At 42.2% G+C, this 17169-nt stretch overlaps 1 protein-coding gene across 1 annotated transcript; it reads right to left on the bottom strand.

Moving 5' to 3' along the window:
* Nucleotides 1-955: 955 nt before the first annotated feature.
* LOC117752371 (integrin beta-3-like) lies at nt 956-15877 on the bottom strand. Its single transcript, XM_034569582.1, has 15 exons — nt 15656-15877; nt 14751-14836; nt 14279-14483; nt 13906-14158; nt 12546-12708; nt 12141-12302; nt 11879-11974; nt 10919-11008; nt 10071-10205; nt 8535-8979; nt 4911-5133; nt 4728-4828; nt 4442-4561; nt 1939-2105; nt 956-1325 (listed from the first exon to the last, which is right to left on the bottom strand). The coding sequence occupies exons 1-15, from the start codon at nt 15726-15728 to the stop codon at nt 1257-1259; spliced, it is 2388 nt and encodes a 795-aa protein (XP_034425473.1). The 5' UTR covers nt 15729-15877; the 3' UTR covers nt 956-1256.
* Between the last annotated feature and the right edge of the window lie 1292 nt (nt 15878-17169).

Here is a 17169-nt window from a genome sequence, read left to right as displayed (position 1 = left end):
TGTCTGTCTGTCTGTCTATCTATCTCTCTATCTCTCTCTCTATCTATCTATCTATCTGTCTGTCTGTCTGTCAATCCCCCCTCTCTCTTTCCTTCTATCTATCTATCTGTCTGTCTGTCTGTCTGTCTGTCTATCTTTGCATCCATCCATCCCTCCTTCCCTCCCTCCCTCTGTCTCTCTCTCTCTCTCTCTCTCTCTCTCTCTCTAATTATCTATCTATACCTCTCTCCCTTCCTCTCTACCTAAATCTATCTATCTATCTATCTATCTATCTATCGATCTATCGATCTATCGATCTATCTATGGTGGACTGGATGATATGGTTGCTGGTTAACAATGATAACTCTATAAATTTACTCCTCCCTGCATAATTCAGCTGAAACAATCCATCTTGCATATTTTACACTGTGTTAGATGAGCGATACTTTGCACAAAGATAAGTAGGGGCCACTTACAGTTTAAGTCCAGGAGATGGAAGCAGAGCATCACAGACAAAAAGCCCGGCACATGTTACAATGCACGTTGTAGGAAAACCACAACTCTTGTTATGAATCTTTGTGTATTTCTTGGTGAAATTTCCAACATTTAAACCAAAACAGGATGAAAATTACCCTCTGTTGTCACACCAGCTCAGACACCCCTGACATTTCATCAACTTGTTTTCAAATGTCTGAATATAACTTCTTTTGGGTGCAGCTTGATTGAATTTAAATTGATCTTCCTCCTAATTTATTTTAAGTAGTTTCATCCTCTTCTTTGCCTATCACATCTCACACCTGGACGCCTGTCATGGTTGTGCAGGAAGCTTTACCAGAAAGAATAAATGAAAACTTATAAATACTGGGAAGAGAAAGAGATGTTGCCATTTTGGAAGCTTTAAGCAAAGCTGAAGAGGGAGATATTTGGTATAAGGTATTTCAGTCGCAGGCCAATAAAATAAAAACCACATACATGGCTGGATACAGTGGCATCCTGAAAGTCTGGGTGAACCAAACCTTTATTCTGTCCTGCACAACAAAACAGTTCTTAATCAATCACACAACACAATATCTTACTTGTCAGTGTAGTATAAGTGGACGTTTATGACAAATCCCTGATAAAAATGTGTCCTCAGAATCATTTCTACATATTTACAAACACAAATAATTATTATTTATGGTCAGGTGACAGTAGAGGCCTGCACATGATTCGCTGCCTTCCCACAAAGTCCATTATTTCCTCTTCTTCCTTTATTTCTTCGTCCTTGTTCAGTAGCGTCAGTCTTTTCCTCTGTATGTGATGTTTGTGAAGGTAGAGGTGGCTCCTTTGTAGAGAGGGTTGTGTCCCTGTTTGTCAGATACACACATAGAGAACTACATTAAAATCAGTTTAACAAACAAAAAATACTCTCTTGTTGTTCAAGATTATAGAAAAGACACATTGAAAGTCCCTACTGAATTACACAATAGAAAATGTAAGTAAAAAATACCTTTAAATGTGAGCTTTATGGTTTCTCTACCGTTACTCGGTGAGCCTCCTATAACACTACGGTGATTCTTTGTGGTTTCTGGCCTGTGGGATTTGGCTGTGTGTCTGAGGCCACGAAAAGGCCCATTACCAGTAAAGGCTAATTAACGTTAGCTGATATAAACCCAGCCCTTCCGTTGGTTGCCTTTTGTTCTGCTGGGAGTAACAGCATGCTGCAGAAATAATAAAAAACATCTTCAGAAAACGAGAGTGTGTGTGTGGCCTTGTGTGTGTGTGTGTGTGTGTGTGTGTGTGTGTGTGTGTGTGTGTGTTTGTGTGTACATGCATACACATTTGAGTGTGTGTGTGTGTGTGTGTGTGTTATTTCTTAGATTTAATTTTATAATGAATTACCTTAATTTTAGTGTTAGTTGTTAACCCTAACCATACACCATCCTACAGTAGATGCCACCTCAAACTAAATTCACTCACCGTGTCCCACTTGGCACGAGCGCGCTCTTCCTCAAATTTGGCGAACTCCCGTCTGTCATGGATGGTGACCAGCAGCTTCCAGATGAGCAGAGCCGCCAGGCCGAGGAACAAGATGGCCCCCGCCACCGACAGGAGCACCACCAGAATGTCTGGACCCTTGGGGCAGTCTGGATGGAAGAAGGGAGAGAATAAGATCAAGGAAGGAGTTACTTGGACACACAGAGGAAGATAAGGCTTATTTCATAACGCTGTTTCCTCCTGGTCTCGACCTTGACTAACATGGATGTTGATTTTCCTGCAACTCTTGTATCGACCAATGAACTACAGAGGATAGTAATATTGCCACCTGTGACGCTGGCAGCATCGAACCCAGTGTGCCTGCAGCACAACAGGGATGAACACAAGAGAATGGGACTTTTCAAAATACCAAAGAGCGGAGAGGAGGATGGGCTGAAGTGGAAAAATAGAAAGCTCACACTGCCAGGCCACAAATCTCCCACCCCTCACTGCGGTCGGGCAAAAACTCAACAGGAATCGGTTTTGCACGGTTTCGAGAGGGGCTGCTCACAAGACGACTACATGAAGCCTTCTGACACAAGACTGGAATAACACACCAAGCAAGCAGAGGTTTATTTCCACAGCACATTTCATTCCAGGCGGAAGCGCAACTGTGCTGCACAAAGCACGAGCTATACCGTGGAATCTGCTACCACAAAACGATGTGGAAATTGTAAAGATAAACATTAAACACACAAATTATAAAGAAGGAATAAAGTATGATTAAATAAAATAATCACTCTTTGTTTTCACTGTCGTGTTTCCAATCATTAGTCGTTCTGGAAAACTTATTCAACTATCAACTATTTTATGTTTCTGAACCAACCTTTGAGGAGTAATAAGCTGTGCACTGCTAAACAATTCTTCATTTTAAATCTGCAGATGGTGGTTTAGTTGTTTCTAAGTTTGGGAGTTTCAGCAGAAGTTAAGTCACTCATTAGTTAGTTTGGCTTCTATGTTCCCAGTTTAACTGATTCTCAATCCCAATTTGGATGGATAAATGGATGGATTCCCTGAAAACTTAATTTGTTATTAAGCATCTTACAATGAGCAACTGGATCAGTAATTGCTTTTTATCATTTATTTCACCTGCAAGGTCGAAGGTATTGAGATTTTCTGTTTGTTTGTTTTCTGTGTTGTTCCTAATGGTTGGAAGTCACAGTGTGAGTTCGTGCTTGCATGTACATACATGTGTACAGCAGGTAGTTAGGTAACCTATGGGGGGAACCAGGGTGAACTTTAACAGCCGACATCAAAGCTTTGCTGCTCTTCCTCTCTCCTCATTCCTACATTCTTATATTTCCTGCTTTTCAACGGAGCCTTTTGATCCTTATCATAACGACGTATATACGAATCATGATGCTTGTTCAGGCAACATTATCAGAAATATGTTTAGTCAACTTTAGGGAGTCTCTTCTTTCTCCTGCATAGTACAGCTTCACGTTTCTGTATTTTTCTTACTTAGTTCCCCCCTCTCCCCCTCTCATGCTTTCCTCCCGAGGATATGTGGAGTCAGCGGGCTGCTGGAGGAGAGGTGGGCAGCTGTTTACGACCCTCCTCGACACGGCGGGGTGCTCCGCGTTCAAGGCAAATTTCTTGGTGCGCTTCTCTGCAACCCAGTTGTGTCTAAATTAAACACACACCGTCATTAAAGGCAGGCCCCGGGACAGACTTTCTCTGCGGGCACTGGTGGTCATTAAAGGGCTGTTTCACCCCCCCCACGCTCTCTATCTGGCCACTTAATGAGCAGATGAAGGGCGTGCAGCAGGGGAGTGACAACTTGTACTTGGGCGTAGTGAAAACACACGGATTTCACAGGGTGAGGATGTTTGGTATTACTAATATAGTTTTATTTTATGTATTTGTGGATTTTATTTTACTGGATTTGTCATCGCTTCCTTCAGTTATATTATTATGATTATTAACCGCATTTAAAAGTTGCTGTACTTAAAGCAGTATGAATATCTGGCCAATTGGGGGCAGTAGAACAACCTGTAAACACAACTGGACATACTCCAACAGTCATTCCTCTTTCAAGTCTTTATTTTATACTAATACACCAGTTCTTTAGAGGGAATAAAAGGCTCCATAGCTACTAAACGCTTCACTATGACCAACAGCTATAAAATATAGTCTTTGTTTGCTTGCGGTTTGATGCTCAGCCGGCACTGAACAGCCATTTTATCAGAACTTTTTTACTGGAATAGGCAAATCAGTAAAGTAAAACAGTAAAACCGTGACCAAAACAGTAAAACTGTCGGCTGTAAAACCAACACAATGAGCTGAAAGACCATTAAATGCTCTGCAGAGTTGATGCAGATTGCAGCGTCGGCAGAATAACATTTGAGTTTTCAACCTTTAAAAAATTCTGAATTATTTATTCGAGCAGCTTTAAATGTTAGGCTTGTTCAGTCAGATATCCAGGAAGCATGGATCTTTTTCTTACCTGGCTCTTTGACGACGAACAAGATGGACTTGCCACTGGAGTCTTCGTAGTACTGGAAACGCTCTACGCAGTCGTCCTCGTCTTTGTACGTGCAGTTCACGGCATTTGTATCATGGAGCACTGCAAGAAAAATCCAATAGTGCAATGAACACTTTCTTTAGATGGCAGCATTAACACATTTTTTTTTTATTTTGAAATTCCAGGGGGCAACTTTCATAAACTTTATGAAATCACTTATAAATTCAACTATTTAACTTCTTTATGGTTGTAGTTTTAAACATCTCACGTAGTTCATCCACAAGCACGATCTCATCCTTGCAGATTCGAGAACAGGTGTTGTCCTCAAACAGGCGGCCCCTCTTGAAGTGCTTACACTCCACACACTCCCTTCAGGAAGAGAAACGCCATCAGTTTAGTTTAAGCAGCAGTTTCTAGATGTATAAATATGGAATTCTGTAAGCAGACTCACTTCTTCATGGTACAGGCGTCAGGGCAGGTGGGGCACTTGTCACACGTGGCCCCATAGGCACCGGGCTGAGTGCACTCGCAGGCCCCGCACACACACTGGCCCCTGCCGCTGCACAGCAGACCCAGGTTGGACATGCAGGTGTCAGTGCGTCTGGAGCAATTACAGTTTTCACCCTGCCAGTCCGGTGCACACTGACAGAAGCCACAGTTACAGACGCCATGGCCTGGGAGGGATGGAGAAATAAAAATAAAAAATGAAATACACAGAAACTAAAATTACTGCCTTGTGGTTGCAAATCATTGCAGCTTCAGTCTACATCATTTTCTTTCCAGACCTTGAGCCAAATTGAAAGGATCCTCTTGAGGCGTTCTTAAGATAACGCGTTCACGAGGCCATATTGGTTTTGTGAGGTCACAGTGACCTTTGACCTTAGACTACAGAAATCTAATCATTTTATCTTGGAGACCAAGTGAACGTTTGTACCAATTTTGAAAGGATTCCCTGGAGGTGTTTCTTAGATATCGCGTTCACAAGGTTTATGAGGTCACAGCAACCTTTACCTTTGACTTTTAACCATCAAAATCTTTTGTATGGTTTTTAAAGCCATAAAAACCAAACCATAACAAATTAATACTTATCTCACTTTTAATGTTAGGTTCAAAATTAGATGCAAGGTTATATTCAACATGTTCAGTGCTTCAATGACATTAGATCAGACTTATTCATCCTGAGACTTTCGTCATCTTCACTGACTTCACTTCACCTCAATTTAAAATAAAGTTCTGCATCATTGGCACAGCATGACTATGTGGTTATGAACCCACCAAAATGTGGTGGATTTGAAGACATAAACATCCTCTGACAAAGCCACTACAAGACTGTTTACTCGTATAACTTCCATTTCCCCAGATGTACGGGTGGTACATGGCAAAAGAGGAATCGAACAACCAATAAAAAGCAAGGACAGTTTGTAATTCTGGGTGAAAATGAGGGTGTGACATTACTGGGAAAGAGTGAGGGAGACAGCAGTAGTGTTTAGTGGTTGACATGATTGTTGTGTTACACTCAGTTTGTTCAAACTGTTCATTAAAGCTAGTTAGTTCCTCAACGCTCAGCCTGACATGACAGACTGGTGCAGTGACACGTTAACCTCTGCCAAGGAGCTTGTGTTTTCACCCCTGTCCATTGGTTTGTTTGTTTGTTTGTTAGAAAGATTTTAGCTCTAGCTTTAGCTCTTCCTGGGGGGTCCAGAAGCCTTCCGAGTCCAGATGGGACATGTAGTTCCTCCAGCGAGTTCTGGGTCGACCCTGGGGTGACTGGTAAACCTCCAAAGGAAGGCGCCCTAACTAGATGCTCTAACCAGTTCATCTGTCCCCTTTCAACATGAAAGAGCAGCTCCCTCCGGATGTCTGAACTCCTCACCCTGTCTCTAAGGCTGGGCCCAGCCACCTGACAGAAAATATACTGCCTGTATTCACAACCTTGTTCTTTCAGCCATTGCCTATGGTCATGAGCTATACAAAGCTGTCCTGGTTTATATTTATTGAGGGTTGTACTTTTCATATTTAAAACTCATGTCAAGATGCTAGAACTACACAGCACCAGGTTTCCATCGAACACTAACAACATGTTTACATCCTTTACAAATGTTACAATTGTTTTCAGTGGCTTCGACCGCCAACACGGGAAAAGCAGAAGTGTTCCTGCATCTGTTGCGAGACACAAAACCCATATCATTGTGTGCCTGCGGTGTGTCTGGAGGGCTCTTATTTTCAGCTGCATGACTCAGTGCATGTGTGAGTAAATCTGTGCGCGTTGGTTTGTTGTCGTTACATGAATTTGTATGTGTGTGTGCCAATACGCAGAGTGACACTGCAGAACACATTGTGGCCTATCGCTGCCCAGATAAACAATGACAGGAAGCTGCCCCAAAGAGTCTGGCAGGATAAAAGATGATCCACAAACAAACCGTCATTACCACATGACCACAGGACCCGCTGGCTTTTAATTAGACCGTTATGTGGAGAAGAATGGTCCTCGCACAGAATCAGGTATTTCAAGACAGCAAATCCATGTTGTACATAGGGAACATTTCCAGGACTCTCCCACCAGCCCCTTTCCTGCCCAAACATGGGTTTATTTTTAGCCTTATTACACCACATCAGCCAATGAGTAAGCAGAGAGGTATTTTCATGTTAATCTATGGGCTTTGGGGAATAGAGCAAAACATTTCTGTGTGAGATCAGCGGGGTGGGGGTAAGACATATATGTGACCGTGTGATGGAGCATGAGGAAGTCAGCGCCAAAACTCGCAATTAGGTAATTAGCAATGGTCAAGTAAAATATCCTCAGTGCAATCCAATTGAATTGTTTGCATGTTTTAACCACTATTATGTTTTCCTCAACAATAACACGAGGATGTGAGTTAAAGCTCCAAACTGTTACCAAACACAAACTCAGGGCCGCTGTTTAAAAGTTACAACCACACCGGAGAAACTTTTCAGAAAAGTGAGAGTCCCTTCTGACCGGAGGGAGCTACTGTCTGAATCTAGAAAGTTTTCTTTGTGCACGAATCCCGTTGAAGTCCGAGGTGCAGAATATTGGCTCGGCTGACAGAAACATAGAACCTGAGCTCAGGCGCATACACACACACACAGTCACGTCTCCATGACTTCAGAGGACATACATTCAATTACATTAATTTCCTGGAGACTCTCCCTCTTAACATTAACTGTCAATACTACTTGCCTTTACCCCAACCTTAACCTAACCATAAACTTATCCTGACCTTAACAAACCTAAACCAAAGCTCATCCTAACCTTAAAACCTCTCTTCTTCGTCCTCACCTTAAAAGTCAATGATTTACTTCATGAAGATCTGCCCATAATGTGTTTTAGGTCCCCACAGCATGAGTAATACTTAGAGCACATACGCATGCACACACGCATGCACGTACACACACACTGCAGGTCACACCATTCTGTTTATTGTGGATGGAGCCCATGTCCCGGGCAGAAGGGAGCTTTGTTATTCTCTGTAATTCTTCCCAGATGAGGTGGGTGTCAAGTCAGTGTGGTGAAGGAGACTCCCAACCCCGGCTGCCATGTAAAAATAATGTAAAAGGAACAGTTTAATATTTGGGGAATATGTTTTTCTTGTCCAGAGTTAGATGAGATGATATCTGACTGTTCAATATGAAGCTGCTGCTTTGTTTAGACTGGTAACAGGGGGAAATAGCTAGACCTGCAGATTTATAATCGCTGACCTATAATACACTGCTGGCACCACAGGCATGTTTAACATGTGTCTGAGAGTTGTATTAATCTCCTGATCAAACTTTAAAAAAGTCACATCAATCTTACTTGTTTTTGTTATCCCACCAACAGACAAACAAAAATGTATTCAATGTCTAATGATGTACGACAAAAGCTGCAAATCCTTACATTTGAGAAGCCGAAACCTGTTAACGTTGCTTCATCAATGACTTTGTTGAGTGAAATGTTCTCATTAAAGCTCCAGTGATCCATGGATTAGTTGAATCAAATGAAAACAAGCCACTTGTCACATAATCCTGAACCTATTTTTTTACTATTTCCTGACATTTTAAATAAACTTCATCTTACCTGAGCACAGTTCCCCCTTGTAGCGCAGGCAGTTGAAGTCGTCACACTCGCACAACTTGCCCCACACTTTCCCAAAGTCACTGCTGTGGCACACGCACTGGCCGCACACGCAGTCGCCACGGCCGCTGCAGATGGCAGAGTGGGGCCCTCCAGTGCCCGCGGGTCCACTGCAGCCGTCCTGCTCCGTGGGACTGTAGTCGCCCTCCGCGCATTCGCAGTGCGGCCCCAGGCGACCCGGGTGGCACAGACAGATGCCGCACTCGTAGGTGCCATTGCCTTGGTTGCATTTGGGGCTGTCGAGCTGGGCCTTGGCCTGGCACTTGCAGTCGCACTCGAAGGACACGGTGATGGACAGGGAGTCCTTGAAGCCCACGGGTTTGATGATGAAGGTTTTCTTCTTCTCTTTGGGGCAACCGCGAGCTCTGGCCTCCACACTGAAAGAGACCTGGGTGACAGGAGGGAATCGAAGTTGTACAATGTCAACTGTTTGTGGATAAAAAGATTTGAGAGATTCTGCATCCGAGACATGGTAACTTTTAAAACTTCTGTATCTCCCTGGTGTGGATTAACTAACATGTAAAAGCACTGTAATGGTCCGTTTGATGTTCATTTAATAGCCACTCTAGTTCTCGGCTTTATCTAATCACTTTTGGCACACACTTATGACATAGAGATTGCCTCCATATGTATTTCGTCAAAGTAATTGTTCGTTCAACATTGCATCCAAATCTGGACGTCCAAAAGTGGGCAGTTACCACATCTGTTGAAACGACCATATATGGAAGAAACAAGAGGAGCTGAAGCAGAGAGAGAGAAAGAAAGAAAGAAAGAAATGTGCGGAGGCCAAAAAATGTCACCTGGAGTGAGGAGAGAACAAGGAAAGGAGCCAAAGAGGCTGTGATAGAGAAAAAATGCAAAACAGGGACGGAGAAAGAGCCCTCACAGCAATTTACTCTAAATGGAGTTGGCAGGAGAAGTGTGGAAAGACAATGAAAACATGGACTGAGAAGAACAAGTTCAGAGACGGTGCTGATCCACTTCTTTCCATCATCTGAAGAAAGGGGAAAATCCCACATGTAGATTGCAGCAAGAAGGGAAATGGAAAGAGACCGAAAAGAGAAGGAAAAATAACACATGGAAGTGGTTATTTTAAGAATCAAGATGTGGTAACGGCCACTAGTGTGATATTATTTTTTAACCCTCACAGACAGATAGTAGAAAAAATGGCCTGAGAGCTGTGAGTATTGTATTGTATACAAGCCATCTTATTTGAGTTTAAGTTTGAGTTTTTCTTATTTTTTTATATTTTATGGTCTTCTTATAGGGAGCTGACATAATGTCTTCTAAAGAAACCACACTAACTGGAAGAATTATATCAAATTAGTTTCACATCATCAGGAAATAACTTTTCAGGGCTGAATGTGAAACAAATTTTGCTGAAAATTGTCCATAGGCAACTATAAGTAATTTTCAGTAGTTGAAAATGAGTAGATTAATTTTCCTAATCAGAGATGAAGTATGTGAAGCTCAGCTGACCGTGTCTCCTATCTTGAGCCCAGAGCAGGACTTGAGGCCCGGGATGACCTCCCCGTTCAGACAGGTGGCGTTGAAGGACAGAGACAGCTCCTCCGGGACGTCTTGGAGCTCCAGCTCCACCTTGGAACGGATTTTCTGGCAACATCAAAAAAACAAAAATCAAAAACAACCCGTGCACATAAAAAGGAGAGTGTGGAGAACTGCATCACAAGGTTAAAATCTCACTAGGTTTCATATTTGGTTGGGATATTAAGGAAATGACCTCTTTTTAACTCTGTCTTGATTGCAAAAAGAAGTTATTACAATTATAATAATTATATTGCAGTTGTTATGATAATTTCCCTCTTCCCATGTCTGCATGCTGCACTGTAATTAAAGAATTTCCTTCTCTCATTACACGCAGACTCATTCATACACAGTGTTTACTTGGATGTACAAACACAAGCGCACATATTAACACACACGTCTGTACGTACACCTGTAAAAACAAGAAGGTAACGATATAATACTTTTTTAGCTCATTCGTCTGATCTCTGCAAAGTAAACTTGAGTAAACCATGAACAATGAAGTGCAGCCAGCAATCTCCTACATATGGTCAGCTTGACTCTTCGGCCAACTTTGCCTTAACGGCGTGTGTGACTCAGACAGGGTGTGTGTTAACAAGCACATGTCACCTCCTCAAACACTGTCTAGCCTTGGTGTGTGTGTGTGTGTGTGTGTGTGTGTGTGTGTGTGTGTGTGTGTGTGTGTGTGTGTGTGTGTGTGTGTGTGTGTGTGTGTGTGTGTGTGTGTGTGTGTGTGTGTGTGTGTGTGTGTGTGTGTGTGTGTGTGTGTGTGTGTAACTCACAGCATAGGCCTTCAGTATGAGCTGAATCACGTTGCCTGAGTCGTTGGACAGTGTTCCTACTGTGGTGCCCGGAATCAGCTCGCTGTAGTTCTACAAGACAGAGACAGACGTCCATAACAGTTAGAGAAACTATTTATAAACCATTAACTACCACAACTTACAAATATATAGAGAATATTCAACTTATTCCTACAACAAATTGTAAAAGCATGTGACAATATAATAAAATGTACCTTCAAATGGGTAAAAAATTTAAAAACCTGTTCATGGTGACTAAATATACTAATCAATTGGATTTTTACAAGTAAAATAATTGTTTTTAACCATATAGCCATCATTTAACATGTCATTACATTATCCAGCAATTTATAATAATACATTTAATAGATTTAGATGTTAGACTATTTTCTTTGTTACCCAGGTAAATGTGACAGTAAAATTACAGGAAAAAGCTGATCAAGTCAAACTACTGATGACAACATGGTTTCTCGTAACTGAATTAAAAGTTGTCAGAGCTGCACAAAACCTTCACAGTTCTCACGACCTCATGGAACTGCAGAAGTGTGACACACCCTGCTCACGCTGGTCAGAAAATCTTCATCTGTTTTTTTTTTATTAAAAGTATATATTTCATATTAGTTTATGTGAATACACACATAAACACTTGGTTGTAATGGTAACAGTTTTTGGAAAAACTGGGTTCGTATCTTGCCATGTATGTACAGTGATTAATTTTTGAATTTCCATTCTTCCAACGCATGATCCAAGAATCGCATTCTAAACCCAGTGAGGTTTGGAGGACTGCAGCTGAAATGCTACTGATTACACACTGGGATTTGTCATCTTTCCCTTTAAAACATTAGTACGTGTTTTTCTACATTTCACAATGGGTCGCTGCACAGCCAGTATGTTGTGTATGAGGGGCTGAATGTGCACAGTGTGAAGTGCAGGGGTCCTGACCTGGTACAGAGGAACCACAGGATTGGTGACAGCGAAGATGAGGTTGATATTGTTCTCCGACATCTTCTCTGTGATCAGAGCAAGAGATGGATAATCCTGTGGGGGCCAAACGAGGCAGCGTGGTTAGCACATAAACACTGAAATGCTCCTATTCGTACTTCTGCAGAGCTGCATACAAAGACTTCCATTGTCTGTGCCTCTCTCTCACACTCTCCCTGTCTACAATATGTGCACCTAACACACACTTACAGTATACACTAACCATGGTGGTTGACATGCTGTAAATATTGTCAGAGTTGAGGTGGCACTGCCCGTCGTTGGGCCGCACGATTCCTGCCAGACGACCGTCCAGCGCCACGTGAGTCTTCGCATCCGAGGTGAAGATCAGGAGGTGGGAAGCGTCGGGACGCCAGCCGATCTGCTCCTGGTTCCCATCAAAACCACATAAGAGAGAAGAAGAACTGAAAATGTTATATTTCATTTTTAATTTGCACTTTGCCAGACGCTCATCTAAAGCAGCAGAGCGCTCGCTGATTCGTTTCATCCTTGTTTTGAATCTAGTTCTTGGAATTCCTGAAATGTTTATTTGTACAAATGCGTGCCAGAAGAGGAAAAGGGTAGTAAACGAGTTTCTTGGTTTTGTGTGTGTGAGCACATGTCTCTCCACCTCGCACACCGCAGCCTGGATGATGGCATCAAAGCCTCCCTCCGGGGCATCTCGGTTCCTGGACACCATCTGCTTCTTCACTTCCTCTGTGAAGCGTCCCACTTCTTCCGTCAGGGACAGAACGTGTTTGTAGCCGAACTGGGGCAGACAGGTGGTGTTGATGCTGTCAATCAAACAGAGATCGGTTTTGTCAGTCAAAAACTCAAAAGACAATTTTTTTGTTACGTTTTATCACAGGGACATTTTGAGGTTGTAAATAATCACCTGTAAAATGGAAAATAATCAAAGTCAGCATTATAGCTACATAATATAAACAAGTTCAATTATAGGTTATTTTCTCGTATTGTTTAGTAGCTATATTGAATATTGGTTTCAATGAGTCACACTTCCTGTTATGACATTCAGGGACTTTAAGACTGTGGTTGAATTGTCTCCTCAACATGGTAACATCACCCGAAAGTACGTAAGTGGCAGCCAAGATAAGAGCTCATCAAATTCTTTAAAGAATCCTTTCTTATCTGCTTCACCTTAGAAGACACTGGAGCATCCTTTATGAAAGGAAAGGAGACAATACCATCCCATAATTCCTTTGTGGCAGCAACATTTATCGACCAACATCAATACCGTTCATCATCATAATGTGGTCTAGTAAAAGGGCAGTTGGTCCCTAAGTCCATGTGAATCCTCATTCACTTCCTTCACCTCAAGATGTTTGCCATTGCCTGAACCCCTCTTTCTATCTGTATTTCTACCAAACCCAAATTCTCCACTTGTCTTATCTTTTATCCAAACATTCCTGGAGGCTGGATATCTGCAGACTGTGTGTAAGCGGGGGAGTAAATGACTCGAGGGGGGTTATGGCAGTTTGCTCAGGGACACTAGTGTTGCCCCGCGGAGGGTACGATTACCTGCGGCTGATTCGGAGCAGCTGACCAAGCACCGGGGAGCCACTTTAAGCCTTTAACAAGTGCTGTGATGCCGAGCAACGCTGTGTTTAAAGGTGTCCTCACTAAAATGACCTAATCTGCATAATGACGCTACTTTCCACACGCAGACATAAACAGCTACTCAAATCAACACCAGTATGCAAAAACAGTGCAGCCACCAAAATAAACTTTCCATTACAAAGACATCTGGGTGTAGATTCCTGTGAAACGACGAGGAACAGGTAAACGAGGCTAATTTGGTGTTGACGTCATAGTTTGACATTTTAGGAAATACGTTCATAAACAAACTTACTTTATTTCACGTGTCCCAATAAACTGCTTCTCAAATATTTTGATCTGTATCATGTTGCTCAAGATAGTCGCATGAGACCCCGTTGACAATGGCACCAATACCACCTTGTATTTCTTTTTACCTGTAGCAGGGGTTCTTCACAGCCTCTTTGGGGGAGATGTACATGTACGGCGAGAGCGGCTTGTCCACAAAAGCCCCAAAGCCCATGCGGAGGTTGCTGGTGGTGCGGTTCATGGCCTCGGCCAGGCCTTTGCCCAGTGTCCTCAGGCGGAAGAGGTCATCATTCATGGAGTAGGAGAGGTCCATGAGGTAGTAAAGATCCACGGGGTAATCCTCCACCTGACGCACCTTCACCGTGAAGCGCTTTGCATCATCTGGGGAAACATGGGGGAGAAATATCGATATTTCTAGCTTTACTTGATGTTTGTATGAGTCTCTTGGATTCAAGCACTGGATTTATTCTCCATCACTCATAACCAAACTGAGGAACTGACCTGGCCTGAGCGTGATGTGGACTTTCTGGGGCTTGATCTGAGTGACATCTTGTGTGGCCCCTGCAGCCTTGTTGCTGAGGGGGCGGTCCTCGATCACTTGCATTTTGCTGATTGGAGACTCCACAGATGAGGCAGCGCAGCCCGCCGCCACCAAATTACTCTTCAGGTCACAGCGGGAAGAACTGGCAATTCCCTGACCAAAGTCCTGACAGACAAATGCAGACAGTCAAAGAATGACAGTCACTGTGTCTTAAGTGCTATAAATTTAGATTTAAGTCCAAACACAAGCCAATGGATTATTGGGTACATTTTTTCCATTCAACCTATTTCATGTTCTCAGTATAAGAATAAAGATAAAACATATGCACACATTCATCTCAAGCAGATTAAGTGGCTGATGGGGAGATCTGTACCACCCTGCACCAGCAGAAAGCTCGTGGCCTCAATGAAGTGAAGTGGAAAAGAAACCCACCTCCTGGACGCACCATGCACAGCTGGGGTGCACAGCCAGACATTGTTTGCATGTGCTGGCTCCTCGGGAGGTGCAGACGTTGGAGGCTGGAACCAAAAGAAAAATCATTTTTCCAAAATTGTTCATGTTGGCCCCATATGAAGGGAAACGCTTTAACCAAATTCTGAATTATCTTGTACTGTGGCTGTTTAAATTAAATTTAATACAATGACTTGGTTCTCCCTTGAAGTAGATGAAGTAGCCATTCATTCACAGGGAATGCTGTACTTTTCACTTTTTTTAACTTTTAGTTAGCTATATGTCAAATGAAGATTTATCAAGTTAAATAATTCAACTAGACTAAGTACTTTTACCCTTCACTACATTTAGCTGCTAATGATTCTCTACTTTGACTCATGTACAATTGTACAAGCAGTACTTTTGCTTGAGTTTTTTCGTACTGCTGTACTGGTACTTTTACTTGAAGAATCTGAGTATTCATCACTGTGCGTATATGATGAAAAATATATACTCTGAACATATTATGCTTGTACTTCAACCCATCAATCGTCACCGCCACCAAGCAACAAGCATATTCTGTTTAATAAGTACATTGAGAACATCACTGTAAAGTCTGAAAACCTCCAGACAGCCATAAATGCATCATGTGTCTAATTGTGTCTTTATAATTTTACTTAAGCGCAATTTTACATGCAGTAGTTTTACTTTTTTATACTGTACTTAAAAAGATCTGAGTACTTCTTGCACCACTATGAAAAGTATTCATGGTGCAACAAGCATATTCTGTCCAGCAGGCACTTTGAGAACATCACTGTAAAGTCTGCAAACCTCCAGACATCCAGACATGCATCATAAATCTAACTCTTCAAATATTCTTGGCTTCACCAAAAAACAACACAACTCACCGCAAACGTCTGATATCCCAGTAAAAATCAAAAGACCCATCCAGAACAGCCCCTGCGCCGGGAGAGCTCCCATCCTGGTGCGGGCTCTGTGGGGAGAGGAGCCGGACAACGAGCTCTGCAGTGAGGAGGACGAGCAGGAGGAGAAGAAGAGGAGGACAAACTTTCATGTACAACTCCTAATAGAGTCAAATGTCTTAGAACCACCTCCTCCGCATCCATAGCTCCCAGTATTATACTATCACATGCAGTGGGCGGGGACAGTGCAGCATCTACAGCCTGACATATGGGGGCTTTTATTTTGGTGAGCAATCGAACCTGTGACATTACTGTACCAGCTGGTGCAGTGTTGTGTAAACTGGTTTTTATCTACTGGATTTAGATTATAGTGATATTATGAAATCAAACGCATTCTGATTAAAAATTAATTTTAGAATTTTAGTTTGCTTCCTTTACACTGAATTACAATAGATTTGCTTTATTATGAAAACTAAATGTAAAGGAAGAATAAAGTGTGATCTTAAGGTTTGCTTTAGTGCACACTGCCCACTAATGGACATAACCAGTAAACACTGGTGTCACAGAAACCATATATATATATATATGCACCACAAGACTGAATGATTGGCAACAACAGAAAAACTATAGAATATATAAGACAAAATGCACACAGAAAAAAATGGAAACGAAAGAGGACAAAAATTAAATTAAATCCTGATTTAATGGACGATTAATAGAAAGTTTCCAATGACCCTGGGACCTACGTCATTATTCTCCCATCATACCTTGAGGCTGAACAAAACAAGCACTTCCGGTCACACCTGTGCAGATGTTATCGCTGTAGTGAGGACACCGATCAGTGTTTCTGTATTTGTGTGTGTTGTAACTTTTGTGCAGCGCATGTGTCGTCAAATTGATGATGTTGTTTTCTTAATGTGAACGTGGTTTTTTTTTTCGATTTGCGTGTGTTTTCTTAAATTGCATTGCGTTGATCTCTCTCGGCCACCGTACTGTTCAGGTGCTGCCAGGAAGCAGTGACCATGTTCTCAGGTACTTGATCTCTGACACACACACACACACATACACACATCCCATAAACACTGCACGACTTCTGTCTACAGCTCCAGTTACATTTCTGTACACCAGGTGGCGTTATGTTACAGTAAGTGTACGTGCATGATGCAGATGACACACACACACACACACACACACACACACACACACACACACACACACAGAGGTAAGGACGACTATGTACACTGAATCCTGTTGGTTGAATGCTGCATGATACAGTGGACAAGAGGCGGGGTACTCCCTGGATGTATGTATATGTATATGTATTTATGTATATGTATATTATTAACTGGTGCTACTATCATTCACACCATCATCACATCTATAAGTATCACTGTGATTATTCTCATTATAACAACAAGTCTATCAGAGCTTAAATATGACAGTTACTCAACTTTTCCTTAGTCTCTCTCTCTCCTTTCCCCATTTCTCTCCTCTCACCC

This window comes from Hippoglossus hippoglossus, chromosome 19 (assembly GCF_009819705.1).
Source record: "Hippoglossus hippoglossus isolate fHipHip1 chromosome 19, fHipHip1.pri, whole genome shotgun sequence".
Taxonomy (NCBI): domain Eukaryota; kingdom Metazoa; phylum Chordata; class Actinopteri; order Pleuronectiformes; family Pleuronectidae; genus Hippoglossus; species Hippoglossus hippoglossus.
This window is presented reverse-complemented; position numbering and strand designations above follow the sequence as displayed.

What these genes read in the sequence shown, in the direction of transcription:
- LOC117752371 (XM_034569582.1), bottom strand. Translation starts at nt 15,728, where the DNA reads ATGGGAGCTCTCCCGGCGCAGGGGCTGTTCTGGATGGGTCTTTTGATT. An exon ending in GGCTCAAGATAGGAGACACG is followed by an intron (nt 8,980 to 10,070) that starts GTCAGCTGAGCT and finishes CCTGTCACCCAG; the next exon opens with GTCTCTTTCAGTGTGGAGGC. An exon ending in CAAGGGGGAACTGTGCTCAG is followed by an intron (nt 5,134 to 8,534) that starts GTAAGATGAAGT and finishes CATCCCTCCCAG; the next exon opens with GCCATGGCGTCTGTAACTGT.